This window comes from Tyto alba, unplaced genomic scaffold (assembly GCF_018691265.1).
Source record: "Tyto alba isolate M040663 unplaced genomic scaffold, T.alba_DEE_v4.0 Super-Scaffold_11, whole genome shotgun sequence".
NCBI lineage: Eukaryota > Metazoa > Chordata > Aves > Strigiformes > Tytonidae > Tyto > Tyto alba.
In genome coordinates, this window is record NW_024881273.1 from 7,811,727 (window position 1) to 7,827,704 (window position 15,978).

The window sequence follows — 15,978 nt, forward strand, 5'->3', positions numbered from 1 at the left end:
TTTTCCATTTGATACATTTTTCCATTCTTCTTTTTGCATTCCCTTCTTTTGATAAATTTTTTCCCTCTTCCCCCTGTGTCTTTTATTACCATTTTGCTGCTCCTTTTTCCTCATGCTTCCATTCTGAAGCCCTCTTATAAAAAAAAAAAAAAAAAAAAAAAGAAAGAAAATGCAAAAGCCATAGAATAGCATTATTGCTGAAAATGAAACTGTTCAGTACAGAAGAGTTGCAAAGGGAAGCAAACTAATTACACTTTGGTTCTGAAGTCTGCTGCAGAGGTTTGACTGGACAAGCCAAGTCATCTTTTTGGAAACACTTCAGAAGAGAACAGAACTAAGGGGAATCTGTTTAGAAGTATTTGTGATCTCTGAGATTAATTTTAAATTTCCCTCATTTTCACACCTGTGAAGAGAGAATATTAAAGTCTTCTCTCTTCTTTTCCCATAAGAAAACCAACTGCTCACCAACTAGGTTCTTAAAAGCAGCTTAAGCCACAATTAGGTTATAATTCTCTATATTTTCTGACTATTTGTGTAAAAGCACTGGTGCTTCTTCCAGCGTCATGTATTCTTGCATCTATTTTGGTGCATCTTGGTGCTTATCAGTTTGCTCAAGTTCTACTTTTTTAATTAATATGTTCCCACTTTTGTCTGTTTCCATGGTTGACAGTATGATCTGATAATACCAGGTTTTCTTTTTTATAAGGACCATAATGAGTAGAGCATTGTCACCCTTGCATTTTAAAATAATGTTGTTATCTGTGGAGTTTGTGAGCTTCTTTTCCGTTTATTGCTAGGTTCACGAGGGAAAGAAAAGCCTCTTAGATACCTCCTGAGTATTTTGGTCTCAGGTGCTTTCTGGCTGCAGTCTTAGCTTAGCCCTTCGGTAGTGAGAGGCTGGTGATGCACATTTCGAACAGCACATGGGGATTGCCATTTCCACATGCTTTCAACAAGGCTGCTGAAGATGAGGGAATGCTGTTCTAACTTTGGGGTGATGGCATGATTCCTCCCTGCTGTTTCTTTGCCAAGATTGCCTCCTTTTCCAGTGGTAAACATAGGGTCACAAAAAACTTGGGGTCCCTGTAAGCTTCTCTGCAGCTGTCTCAAAATGCTCAGTTGCCCCTGTCAGTAATTCTTTGTCACAGAACCAGTTCGGAGAGACAGCTTGTGCCAAGGAAAGACCTGGTGTGATACATTCAGCAGATGAATAGGGCTGGGAAGGAGAGGACAGAGGGATTTCTGTGAGTCAAAAAGGAACATGGCTGCAACATGCCTTAGAACGATCCCACTGAGTTCTTTTTTTCCTAAAGAGAAGTCAAATCCATTATTTTGTGAGGATTGGCAAACCTCATGTACCCGCTTTGGGATCTTGCTGCCTCTAGTTGTTGAATACTATTCTTCGGACCACGTTCCAAGAGGTGTTGGGCACATCTGGCATGTAGGGCTGTACACAGGTTTTTATTGAGCCTTCATGAGTCCTGGGGGTTAAATGTTACCTGTTACAGAAAATGCATCTGGCAAAAGTCATTAGAAGATTGAAATACTGAAATCCTAAAACTCATGAGGGCAGCTGCTATTTTCTGACAGTCTTTGAAAAAGCTGGTTTTGTTAAAAAGAGTAGCTTTAGTGGGTTGTGGGCATTGCAAATACCTTGTGTTTCTTATTATTTCAGATAAACAAAAGGAAAATGAAAAGTTAAGAGAATCTCTTTCTAAAAAGAATGCAATTATTGAACACCTTCATGAGGATTATGAATGCATCAAGAGAGAAAATGAAAGGTTGCAAAAACAAATTGGCCAAAAGGAAGATGAAACCAGATATCTGACATGTCAAATTTACAGCAGTCGTAATGAATTAAACAGGTATTGATTCTGTCCACATTTAGACATTCATTTAGAGAAGAAAACTGTCAATGTGACACGCATGTGTTTAGCCATAGCCATTAACATTAATGAGGTGCATAGATATAATCAAAAGGCAAGGGAGGAATTATGGAGGAAAGGGGAATGGATTTTAGATTTTGCAACCAAATATAAGAATTTAACTTATCCATTTATGGGACTTAACAGGTTGCAAACAGAAATTAATGTAAAGCAACGTCAGCTCTCTGAAAATGAGAAGTTACTGCAGTCACTCCGAACTGAGATCAAGGTTTATGAAAAGTTGGAAGAAGCAAGGAGAAAGAAGACAGGTATAAATACAGAATTATTTCTATACCCTTAGACCTTGCAACCCTTCCTTCTGTGAATATGATCTTGCCAAAGGACAGGAGGGCTAGATCACTGTTTCTTTCTTTCTACTTGTCTGCTACGCAAAGTAGAACTGACAACTTGATGATAAAATGCTGCTTTTTCCTTAGAGTGTAATTGTGAGGTTGAGACGTGTGATTTGTTCTGACTAGGCACGCCCAAGTTTCCTTTATCTTTTTAGCTAAGCTAAAAACAAATATTGAAAATTCAGTGGCTCAGGCTGGATAAGCTTCATGGGGATCTTAGATATTTACTTGTCATCTAAATACATGCTGCTGCATCCTCACAGGTAGTGCTTACTCAGGTAGCTTGTGCTTTCTCTTGTCTGAATATGAGGGTAGCGTCTTCTCCCTAGGGCTGGGGAGAAGTGCTGGCACTGCTTTCTGAATGAGACATTAATAATTTCCCGTTGGCTTTTCTGTCACTGAAGATGAGGGGAAGGAATAAGACTTAATTGAGTTCTACCCCTTTTAAGGAAGCTGTACTGCCACATGGCTGCTGGTATTGCTAGGTAAAAAAGTGGAATGCTGTTCGTTGCTGCATACCTGTTACAGGATCCAGCAAATTTTCCATGGGAAGTTCTTGTAAAAGTTGTCTTTTTTTCTTCCTGCTACTTTAAGTAATGCGCCCCGCAATCACTGTATTTCATGCCTAACTGCAGCCCTGTTGGCATAAGCCTTTAAGCCAAAGCTGGCTCAATGATGGAAGTAAGTCTCCTTGAAGAACTGGGAATATAATTAGAGAGCAGCAGCACCCTTCTCTTGTAGTTGAGCCCCCTCCTACTGTCTGGAGAACAGTTTGATTTCAGCATGAAAGAATACATGGAATTGTTTGTGTACTCACCTCCTTCTATGAAAAGACGAACACTGCCCTTTTTTTCAGGTTCAGATTTGTTCTTCTGGTTGCCAGGTGATGATTATTTTCTTTTTTCTTCTGTGTATAAATTTAAAATCCAAATTCTACTCCGTCCCTCCTCCGCACTCCAAGATTACCCATTCCTTTTTCTTTCCCCAGACTGTGCATTAATGCACTTCAAGTTTTGTAAATCCTTTTAATTCTCTTTTTATTATATTTTTTTTGCTTTTGGCCTGAGACTTATTAGCTTTTATGGACAAAGTGAAAAATAATTTTCGGCTCTTTAAATCTTTCAAGAGTAGAAGCAATTAAGATGTGCTTTTTTTGTCAAACCATTATCTTAATGCTGTTTGTAGTTAATTCTTAATACTGAGGATAACACTGGCTATAATTTACTTGCTCAGCATTCTGATAATGGCTAATATTATTTTAATTGTTAAAGATGTTAAGTGTTTCTTTTGAAATTGTCTCAGATCCCAGATGTGATGCATCAGAAGAATTCCGAAAAGATCAGAATAATCCACTTGATTTACATGAACTGTTGACTGAAATACAGAGTTTGCGAGTGCAGCTTGAAAGAAGTATAGAGACAAACAAGTCTTTGCATGAAAAATTAGAGGAACAGCTTTCAAAAGAAAAGAGAGTGGAAGCGGGATCAGTGTCAGCTGTAAATATCAACTACCTTTTCAAACAAGAATCTCAGCATTCTGCAGGAATGAATGGTACTGTGTCATACATGCTTTTCTTATACTGTAAAACCTGTGCCTTGTTCTTTAAAAATGTCTTAAAGCTCCATACATCATCAGCTGCAGGTTTGGGAGCTGCCCATCAACCTTTCAGATCCCTTTCCTGTTAGAGCTATTAGTGCAGGGGCAGCTGAAATGCACACTGCACTGTCTTAAAGCCTCCAACTGTCACTGCCTTTTCATTCAAGAAAAGCATTTGCAGACAGTCTCTGGGATGGAAGGATGCCTACGTTAAATTGCCATAAATTTTGCTTACCTGGGGGTTATTTTTTTAATGCAGAGCTCTATAGCGCTTGCTAAGGGTGAGTAAGTATTACTCAAGAATGATCAATAAGTGTGCTAAATGGTCTTTGTATAAATCAGTTGTCCCCTTTTTGCCCTTGAGGAGTATTCTACCTTTATTTCAATCACTGTTAAGTGATACAGTTTTAGCAAATTAGGGAAAATGTAGTGTTTACACTCAGGGTTAGGTTACTGTCCCAATATAGAGGAACATGGCATACAGAGGGCACAAGAATGTTCTTTGCTGCTAAAGTACTCCGCATAGTAACTGCTCTCCATACTTCCAGCATAAAGCCACCTCTCCTACTGCCTGTGCATTGTTATGGGAACCAGTAGTAATGGGGCTTTTTGGGTCTGTACACTTCACCTGAACATGCCCACCTCAGCCTTATGCACCACACAGAGCAAGCAGCACCAGCCCGAGGGTTAGTGTGAGAGCTCGTGAGGCATAACAGAGAGTTTTCCCACCTTACCTCTTTTGTGGGTCCACCATGTCCAATCAGTCATACTTCAGATGAAAAACGTAATGAGCATAACTCTGCGCTACTTCGTACGTGTGAGGAGGATGCTGAATGTTGCAAATAACTGGCAACAAACGGTTGCTGCCATTCTCTGTGCATTTTATACTTGAACACTAAATTGTGGCCGTGTGCTCCACGTGGGGACGGTTCCGGTCATGATCAGGTAGGTGTGGAACAGCTGTTGTGGGGAGCCCGTACCACCAGTATCCCCAAGTTGCCTTTGTTCCTGGGTAGTTTCTAGATAGAGTTGTAGATGCTGCTTTTGATCTGCATCAGGTAGAGTAGATAGGAGCTGGAGAAGCTTGTTATTTCTTTAAGAAAATGATGAATAGGGTTATAGTAGCTTGATTTGATACGGACCAGAAAGACTCCTTGGAACGTCAAGAGCTGAATTTGGTAGCTTTTTAGATGGACTGTGATTAGTCTTTACTTATAGGTACTTAGGGAATTTGGAGGGTCTGAAGAGGGGGGTGGGTTATAGATACAATCTTTTGTATGGTATAGCCATGGAAGGTGTCGTACTTTTTGTGGAGTTAATGAGAAACTTACATTTGTCGATTAATCGGGATGTATTTTAGATTTTCTGACTATGACTTGATTTTGGGAGCTATCTAGAACATTGACTAGGTGCTAAAAAGATAAATGTAGGTAAATATTGGAAGATACATGGCATGGTACTAGAAAATTAGCTGTGATTCCCTGCTTCCTGAGTCCAAGTGCATCATCAGCCAAAAAAAAAGAAAGAGAAGTAGATCTAGGGAGTCTTTTTTTAATGCATGTTAACTTATACCAATATGCTCTTCCTTCTTCTATTTTTATATATAGAAAATCTTTGCATATGCTCTGCTGCCAGCAGAAACATTTGTGAGCTGCAGAAACATGGACATTGCATTTTGTTAGCAAAACTGGGTACATCCAGAAGTATCTGAAACATGTGTGTTATCAATATCCCAGACTTGCTGTTCAGAAGAAGTCTAGTGTCAGTTGATTCTACGTGTAAGGATAAAAAAAAAAAATTAAATGATTTTTCTGTCCCAGGTACGCATTCAGCCTCTAAAGATGATTTAGATAGCACTTCACACTGCGGTAGCACTTCATCTTCCAGTACGGCATGTACCCCTCGCCTTGTGCCTGGACATCGTATGTGGGCAGACAAAAACGGGCGCCACGTTCTTGGCCTGATTGAGGATTATAATGCTCTACGGAAACGGATTTCAGAAGGGCAACAGGTTTTATCAGAAATGGAGATTTGTTTAAGAGAGGTCACCGGTATGAAACTGCAGGAGCCCGGTATAAAGGTAAACAGTGAAAGCTGTTAAAGGGTGGTGAATTCTACCCAGAGGTGCAAAATGTGCAGGTTACAAAAGCAAAGAGCCAGATTAATGGTGCAGCAAGCTCCATTAACTGAATAATTCTGTCAGGACACCTCAACCTTGACAGTCCAAGTTTCATCATCTAGATGCAGGCACCTATTTGTGATTCTGGGTTAGTGAGGCTGTGGATAAATCAGTTAATTCTGGTCCTTTAATAAGCAATCTCACTTTTACTCGGAACTTGAAATGAGGTGAAACTACTTGCTTTTACTATGGAAATTGGGGATTGTTACACTGGAAACGATAAAGCCAAACAAAAACAACTAAAAAACTGCAGATAAAACTCTGAAATGCTTTAGAAAGGGCTTAAACTAGGGTTATGTATCAGTTACCTAAGGATAAAAATAATTAAGGAGATTTTTTTGTAATGAAGGCTTGGGATAAACCCAGGAAATATAAGATGGTTAAAAGAAACCTGATACACAGCTGATAAAGTTCCCTTGTATTCAGCCCTTCAGTAACACCAGGTGGTAACTGTACATTAATGATTGATGCATGCTAATGAAGGTTGTTTCATATTAGGGAAGCTTTTTAATATTTTTCCACTTCCTGGTATCAGTTAAACACTTTAGCAATATCAGTAGCCAGTCTAGAAACTTGAATATCTCATTAATGATCAAATATTGACTTCTAAGACATATCATCCTTTCTGCATCATGTGTGACACAGTGATATCAAGTCATGCTGTAGTCTTAAACATAGTAATTCTTAAACCAGCAAAATGTTTGCCTTGTATTGAATAATGTCAATCCTTTTCCTCTAGAATCAGGAGAACAAATAGTGTTTACTTATGCTATTTTTTTCTTCTTTAATATTGTTAATTTCGGGGTACAGTTAATCATAGAATGTTTGGATATTTAGGGTAGACTGAATAAGACCTACTTTATAAGCTTCAACAAAATAATCTGTATGTGTCTGTGGCAGCTAATAAGAAACTAAGAAACTCAAACTGCAACAGGAAAGGCTTGGATCAGGTATTTAAACCAACATGCCAGTGGTTAAAATAATGAAACACTGGAATGGAGGCTCAGAGACACTGTTACTGGAGGTGCTTTTAAGAACAGATTACATGAATGTTTGAAAAATTACGTGTAATGCTTTCCTGGCATGGAGTGGGAAACTAGGTGACTAATGAAGGTCCTTTTCACCCCTATGATTTTATGATAATATAAATGTTATAAAAAACCATGCTCACTGCTCTTCAAAAACCAGAAGGTCTTAGCTGCATGGATAAATTTGTGCTACTTATTTTTCTAGTTATAATTAGTAAATCTATTGAAGATGCAGTTTTCAACAATTCTGAAATTCTTTTTGTGGTATCACATGTGTGCTCACACAGTAAAATGATGTCTGAATGACACTTAAGACTCTCTGAAGTATCATATATTTTCAAATGACCTAGTTAAGATACTGATAATGACTGAAAAAGTAATCTCTCTAAGTTTTTAACTTGTTTTGTTGGTGTAAAGATAAAAGCAGTAAGTTTCACAATTTGCAATTTCCTATCAAGCTTTACATCACTGAAGTTTCAGAGTACTTAGCAAATGGGATATTTTATGTGACAGGAGGTTTCTGGCTAGATAACAATGCTAAGTAAGTATTAAAATGATATGCTGCATGGGGCAGGAACTGTGAATGCTTTTCTTTCATTACCCTTCCCCCTTCTGTCTCACAACTGCTTTGGTAATTCATTTGCTCCCTTTGCATTCTTTCCCTCCTTTATTTCCCATTTATGCAATTTCTTCAGTTTAGTTTTCTCATCTGTCAGCAGAGGAAAACATTTTATGTGTGTCCTGATAGTTATTTTAGCATTAAATGGAACAGTTTAAAGGGTCTGCTAGGGAAGAAACATCTATATTGCTTAAATTGATGTCTGTAATCATTTGACTTTCAAATAACATGACACAAAATGCAAATGGAGAAAGAAGAGAGTTGCCAACTATTACTGTGTAGCATAGCAAATCTAGTAAATATAATCTATTATTAATCATGGTTATTGATTAGGATGAATCCCCTCCCTCCCTGAAATTCTCAAATAATGCATAATTCAGCAGTCTTTGTAAACTAACAAATTAGCTTTTGTGGCACACAATAGCTGTGTACATCATCTTAAATATGAAATCATACCAACTGATTTAAACCATTAATTAAGATTACATTTTCATAATGTTTTAAGCACAAAATGTAACATGTCTCTAATCCTATGATATAGGTACCAGACCAGGCATCGCTGCATAGCTTTTCTGCAAATATTCACACAGTACAGCAGATTTTAGAGGAGGCTGCACGTTTACTGAAACTTCTGTGGAGAGTTTCCCTTCCACTGAAAGCAGTACACAGTACTGCTCATGGCACTCAGGTACTATTATGGTTTCTTGGTTTTGTATTTTTAACTGTTGTAATGTGTCAAGGAAGATGCGCCAGTTAGGAACGTGTGATTTGGGAAAATCTTTTGAAAATCATGAACCCAGGATGCCCATTCTCTGGACACATGGATTCAGTTAGCTCTCATCGCTGAAGGCTAAGGCTGAACGTGTGCTGGCTTTCTCTCCTGATCAGATCGTATACGGGGGTGTTCATTTACAAAATACTTTATATTAAAGATGTACTCTGAAACCCTGTTACATGATATTCAGGAAACCTAGACAGGTGGCAAACATTCCATTTCAACAAGAAAAGGTTTGGACTCACTGTTATAGAACCAAATTCAATTTGATTTTGTATCTACTAGTAACAACAAGAACTTCAGCAACTTTGATGTGATCTGAGCCACATTTTCCTTTTACGTTTTTGATGCCTAAGCTGTAAAATAAGATGATTTTTTTAAAGTGTGACAAAACCCTGAGACAAGTTTTATAACATTTTAACTAAAAAAGGATTGCACTATGCAAATGAATGGAAGTAAACTGAATGAAGAATGAATTATCTATACTGTCATAATATCACTACTCAGTAATGAAACTGTTTCAAACTCTGACTTTAAAATAAATCTAAAGTGTTTTCAGTGAGGTTTTTGTATGTATTTCTTAAGGGAGGCGGGATATTGCTGGGAAAAAAAAAAAGAACTTTAGGAAAGTAAATATTTTATATATCATTTTAATAACATTTTTGTTATTTTCTAGCACCCTTAAATGTGTAAAATGACAAAAGCAGTAAGAATGAACTGTGCTGTCCAATATACTTCACTGATGTTGTGGCTCCCTCTTTGGGATGGCTTGGCAAGCTTGTATAGTTCCATTTTTATCTGTATGTGTATATTCTATATAGACAGCTATATGTTAGCCTGGATTGCAGTATCAGAACACACCATATACACACACACGGGTCTTTCAGTCTGTGTGTGATGCATCTACTACTTTACTGTCATACTGAGCTAAACCTTGATCTGGATCAGTCACTTCTCAAGATCTGACCTCAGTGTGTGACAGATTTCCCAGGACTACACCTAATCAGAGTCTAATAGAATGTTTTCCAGAATTTTTTATCCAACATCCTGAGATCTTAAGGACGTTAGGTTGCTTCTGATGTCTTAATTGCAGTATATGAAAGAGTATCTCTTGAAGCTTGATTCTAAAAGATACTGAGCATTCACTGCCTTCTCTTCAGCCCCACAGGAGTTGTGAGTAATCAGTTCTGCTGAAAAGCTAAATGCTAGGGAAGAATTCCAGAAGATGCTATTATTTAACAAGTAGTACAACAAGAAAAATGTACAAGCTTAAGTTTGTATGAGGATCCAGATCAGTGATACTGGCAGACTGTGTCGGGGCTACTCAAAGACCTTTTTTAAAAGATACTAACCATAACTTAGTTGGAATTGGTGGTGAAAACTGAACCTTAAATAAGCGTACTGTCAAATAATTTTGCAAAAAAACTATCCAGGTCATTTGTACAATGCCTTTTTGCCCTTTGACAGAGGCAGCATCAGCTATTACCAGAACACTGGAGAAGGAAGCTGGAAGTTCTGAACCTGGAAGACAGGATACTTGCTGATCCCATAGCACTAGCCTGCCTTGTATTTTCTAATGGGGGGGAAGAAAGAAGAGAGGAATGGAAGCTTAAAAACAAAAATAGGCATTGGTGTTACGACTTTTCTCAGAAAAATTAATAGCACTAAAAGCCAGCTAAGAATTGTAGTTGCCTCTTGGTGGATGTCACAGAATCATATGTCATTGGGGATGTGAATGTGGAAGGACAGGCACTCAGCAATGTTTCATTCCTTTAAGTTGTTCATAGTCTAAGGAAGCTTGAGGGCTTTTGAACAAAAGTATTTATCAATTCATGATGTGCAAATAATACCTTAATATAATATTTTCTTCTCTTACTTTAGGATGAAGGAATGAAGGCAGAAATATTTAGATTACGTAAGAAACTGTCTGAGCAAGAGAAGAAGTTACATAGCACAGTGAAACGCTTGCACTCCACAAACCAGCTGAAGGAAAACATGGAGAAGGTCATCATTGACCAGTGTAAGTGGATGCTTTATTACGGATTCTGAATTTATTTTTATAGTCTGTGGCTATCACTACAAATGGAGAAACAACAAAATGAACATAGGCACCTGTTCGTTTGCAGTTGCTCTGACTGCTGTTTCCTAGTGCACTCTCAGTTGTTAGTGACAATTCAGGAGGTTCAGACTGTGCAGAACTGATGGAGCCTCATTCAAATGGAAAGTAGTTCCCCAACTACAAAAGGCTGCATAGAATATCATGAGAAGCAGTTCATGGTTTTACACAACCCACTGATAATGTGTCAATCCATGCAGCTGCCAGTAATTGCCACTAATTACTCGAGTTACTTCATTTCAGATACTGCTGCCCCCCAAGTTTTCTATCCTACAACAGTTCCTGACAAAGGCAAAGTTGCTGTAGACCATTCCAGACAAAGTTTTTGACACTGTCCTTCTCAAAATTGTGATTTTTGCTTCAGTCTTGATAAATGTGGAATTAGGTTTTTAGGTTTTCTGAGGTGCCTGTCTGTTGAGTGTATTGCACTAGTTAGCTGAATACTGGGAAGAGCCAAAACTACAGCAGAGATTTATCAACTCTACACCAGACTGAGAAGTGCAAGAGATCAGAAGGCTCAGAACAAGGAAGAAACAACAGCTTACTACGAGTCATTTTGTAAAGAAAAATTAGGACATGCTGTGAGAAAATATTTTGCCCTTAGCAGTCATATCTAGAAAATTATCTGGAAACATGAAAACAAGTGGGACTTGCTCTATATTGTAGCTGTGTTAAACCACGTGTCTGCTTGAAGAGATCCATCTCTTCTGCTTTAATCACTCACCAGAAGAGATTTGAATGGAGCTAACCTCTTCTCTACCTTCATGCTATGGCAATAAGTGTATTGTGGGAGGAGGATTTAATTTTCTTAAATATCTATCTTTACCTTCTCTTGAGAGGTGGGACTAAATGACTCATTAGTCTATGCTGGAATGGCACTTGTGTTATCAGTAGTTCATCTAGACTTTAAAATATTACATGACATACAAAGTTATGAAAATGGCCATTACTCAAGTAATTTAAATGCAATGTAGAGGAATAAATGGTTTTTTGCTCCATAGCCTGTGATTTTTATATCTATGGTACATGTATCTTCTGCCTGCAGATTTTTTTTTTTTTTTTTTTTTAAAGCATTCATGGGCAGGGTTTTGGTCACTTCTTTCAGAATTGCCGTATTGAATGATGTACAAATTACTTATAATAAATCTGAAATTATGTTATTCTGTTTTTAAAGTTAAATAGCTCAGTTTGAGGCTGTCATATAAAAATCAAAGCTATTCTATGATGTCTGTCCAAATAATATCCCCGGGGTTGATTTACTGGTTTAGTTTGGTCAGTTCCTAGTCCCAGTGGCATCTCAGGCATAGGGATAATTTCAGCAGGGCTGGGCAACAGAGATTTACCCTTATGGACACAATGTTTTCCCCGCAGCCACTCCACCCAGCCAAACTTTCAAAAAGAAAACAGTGCCTCTCCCCCATATTTTGCTCACTACTTTTCAGGACATTCAACCTCCTCTGAACTAAGTCCGAATAAAATGAAGCCTGTATTTTGTGAAATCTCCTTAATGCAAAGTGCTGCCTGGCTAGCAGCAGCTTCACTGTTAGTGTCAGATTCTCTAAATTCCCTTCATGTACTGAATTTAATATTTTTGATTTAGAAAAATCTAGTTTGCCAGGTGAAATGAATTTACTAGCAGAGTTCTTTATGAGCAGAGAGCACTCTGCTGCACAAAAAGACCTAGATAGATAGGATTTTCTGTAAGTTCCATTGATTATGGGAATTATGGATGTCAAGTTACCTTTGCCTTAAAGAGCAATTTCAGAAATGTTTCTAAATTGCATCTGTACACAAATTCCTGACCAAGCATACAACAAAACTGGTGGATCATATGAAGCTGCTGGATTTTGTTAGGATGCTTACACTTGTTTTTGATATTTCTTCCTTTCTCCTTTTGCTAGTAAGGAAGCAAGGTGTTGCAGTAGGTGACCTTGCCTGTCATCATTCCCCAAACGTCCTGCTAACTGGCCCCTCCACTGAGGATATTCAGGTTCCCTGTCATTTAGTTGAGCATTCGTAAATGTATTTAGAGGCAGAGACTGGAACATTCTTGCGGCTCAGAATCTTCTGTGTGCTTTCTCTGGTGAGAGAACTCATTGCTTATAAACCTCATCTGAACCTCTGAACATGTAACAATGCAGTGCCAAATTGCAGTATGCTGCCAAGGGTATAATTATCTCATGACAGCTATACCCTTGGAGTTGTTGGGTTCTTATTATTGTAATGAAAAATCTTTATTATGGCTAAATTGTTTATTTTTGAGACTGGAATATTAAATTGGTACTTGTGAATGGTATTTTTCAGCAGTTATGGAGCTGACACAGACTAGAGAATCACATATTTAACCTGACATTTCTAAATATCAGTTTTGTTTAGAAGCATCCCCTCCTCCATTCACAGGTCTTGCGCTGTCCCCATAGAGGCAAGCTAGCTGGATGAACAGAGAAAACTTGGAACCCTTCAGAGCAAGCCACTGATGTGATTTCCCTTAAGCATATATAGGTTGCTTTGTCCTTGAACTACTGGAGAATCTGGCTGACTTCTTTTGCCATCTGGCCTCTTCCCAGCCCATCATCCCCAGAACCTCTCCATTGCAGTCTTTCTCCTTCTCCTAAATGCTCCCCCCGCCCAAGTAGGTTCTCTAATAGATCACATTGTAGTTAGATCATGCATCATCTCCCCTTAAAATTAACACGAATTCTTCCTTCAATGACATAGATCAAGGAAACCAGGTCATCAGTGTTGCAGGGGGCTGTTCTTATCAGTGATGTTAAATGTAGTGATGCGCTATATGTATTTTCCCATGTATTGTTCTCGGTGCGGTAGAAAAACTTGAAAACCACTTCCCTGATGTTTAGATTTGAAAAGCAGATTATGTGCTCGATGGAACATGGGCCGGGGGGTAGGAAACAGCATCCCAGTGGTGGCACCACTTCGGAGCTGCCCTGTGTCCTGAGCAGCGACTCCTGCTCTTCCCTGACTGTCTGCTTGTCCAGCGCTGCCCCTTAATCTTGGGTTGTTGCAACTGGAGCTTTGTACCTCGGCCTGAGCTTCTGGGCAGGGCTCTGGTGGAAAGAACAGTCCTGGATTTTGGTGAGAGAAGGTTGAAGTGGTGGTAGGGGGCTGTGTGTGATTGCCTGGGCACTGCCCATGTGTGGCTACAAGTTCATACATTATTTAATACTTGGTCATGAGACTTGAAAACGGGATAGGGAAAGGCTGTGCAGTATTGGTTTTAATCTCCTCTTTCTTTCCAGTGGTTTTAACTCATGATGTCTTGAAGAAGGCTAGAGGAAACCTGGAAGTAAGTAAATTTCTGCTTGCATTTAATACCTTTGGTATATAGTCATTAGAAATATGCATTGCTGTGTCAGTAGTATTTTGCAGAATTAGTCCGATTTGCTTTCTGTTTGCTGCCTAATCAAGTCTGGGCGACAGCAGTTTAGTATGATAAATATTCTGCAATATTTGATGTTTGAATTAGAGTTTTACGGCTGACCACGTAAACAGCTAAACCCTCTCCTTTCTGATGCTTTCCCTAGATTAATATTCATGTCCGTCATCTTCTTCCAGTAGCTTATTTTCAGCAGATCACAGTCCAATAACCTGGCTCCCGCTGAATACAGCTTATGTATGTGTTAATAACTGGTGGTGGGTTTTTTTTAAATATATACCCAACAGGCAAAGCTTTTGCAAACAGCTACTTGCTAATGCAGCGTATTGAATTAGTTTGAGTGTTTAAGTAATCACTGTTCAGATTTGATTTCTCCCAGAAGATTCAGACTTCACTCCCGGAAGGATGTCATATACTCCTTGACTCCTAACTCCCACCCTTCTCCTCACACCACTCTACTCTGGATGATTGTACCTTTCCCAGCCTCTCAAATTTTCCTCCAGCCTTTTGCGTGGATCTCTCCTCCCTTATCCCGACCAGCAGTGCTGCCTCGAGCACTTCCCCCTGCGGCTGCTGTGCTGTTCTCTCAGCCCTACCTAAGTTAGAAAGTGATGACATGAAGTCGTGCTGCTTACAGAAGTCTTAATCACTTTAATTTGAAGATCTGCTGAACACAGAAGCTCTTAGATGCAGATCCTTTTGCAGCGTCATGGCTCAGGGATAGGGAGCAATTGTGTGCATTTGAAGCACTGTAAAATAGTAATAATTATGCTTTTCTAACCAGGTCCCACCAGCTGAGAATCAAAAATCACCTTCCTATACCAGCAAAAAAAGGATTCTCTGAAGGAGAAAGTTCTACTGCTAAAGACCGGTCCTGTGATTGTTTCTTTATGCCTTACTATTTATTGATGTAAAAATGTTTGTTCAGCTCTTTTAATGGCATCAGCCCTTGACCAAAAAAAAAAAAAAAAAGGACAAAAAAGACATCTTTTGGTAAATAACTTATTTAACGTTTTCTGTAATGTAAAAGATGGTTTTTAATATTTATTACAGAAGCAAGGTACGGGAGGTATTGAAGAAAAATCCAGATTTTTTTAAAGTTGGCTCATTTGAAATTTTATATTTGTACTTGTCATGTTATAAAACTATTTGTTGCTATAGTCAAACAGGTCCTGAAAGAATGAAGAATGTCATCCACCTTCCAAACTGTTTCTCTACTGGTAAAAGAAGGTTTAAAAAAAAAAAAGCTCTGCCTGTTGTCACTGTTTTGTAGCAATGTGAAAAATGTTCAATATTTTAAACATATCTGGAAGACTCTTCTGGAAGCTGCCTGATGCTGAGCGTTCTTACTGCCCTATTAGTAACTTAGATTGATGCTAGGTCTGAAAATGTTACTTAGAATCAGACAATTAAAATGAAAAATAATCACAAACATGTTTGTGTTATTTTGCTTTCAACATCAGACTTTGAGCACTAAAGTGGCTTCTTTGTTCAGTGTGTTTTCTGAGTTCAACTAAAGCGAACCCAGCCCTCTGCGCAGCGGTTGTAAGGTAGGGCAGGAGCTTCTCCTGGCTCAGGGTTGGGAACTTGCTTTGGAGAAGCCACCCTTGAAAGCCATCGTGCTGCTGGCAGAACCTCAGTGTCATCCCAGCTGTCCCAGCTCCGTGCAGGGAGGGCAGGGCCACAGGAGGGTCACAGCCGAACGGATTTGAAATCCATTTTTCTGCCAGAAATTCTGAAAAATGTTTCTTAAATTAAAAACCCACAGTAAGATTTGTGTAATCTCTCACACTGATACATATAATATTTGTGCTCCCCTCATCCTGCAGTTCTGCCCTTGCTTTGAGCTGCCCAAGCACGCGGTTTCACAGCAGCGCTGGCTGCCTGCAACCTGCTCTTGGGGGAGTGGGAAGATAGTTTAGTTTAACTCTAACAAGACCATAACTTAAAGTGATATTTGGTTACAAAAGTAGACTTTATGGTACAATCATGG

General features: G+C 38.8%; 1 protein-coding gene across 1 annotated transcript in view; it reads left to right on the plus strand.

Moving 5' to 3' along the window:
* The window catches only part of CDK5RAP2 (CDK5 regulatory subunit associated protein 2), an 87,171-nt gene extending 71,754 nt beyond the window's left edge, over positions 1-15,417 (plus strand). The window contains 8 exon segments of the mRNA XM_033012028.2: positions 1,676-1,865; positions 2,073-2,194; positions 3,581-3,829; positions 5,695-5,954; positions 8,242-8,388; positions 10,357-10,495; positions 13,849-13,895; positions 14,770-15,417. Of these exon segments, the coding sequence (XP_032867919.2) occupies positions 1,676-1,865; positions 2,073-2,194; positions 3,581-3,829; positions 5,695-5,954; positions 8,242-8,388; positions 10,357-10,495; positions 13,849-13,895; positions 14,770-14,829 (1,214 nt within the window). The 3' untranslated portion in view covers positions 14,830-15,417.
* Positions 15,418-15,978: the final 561 nt, after the last annotated feature.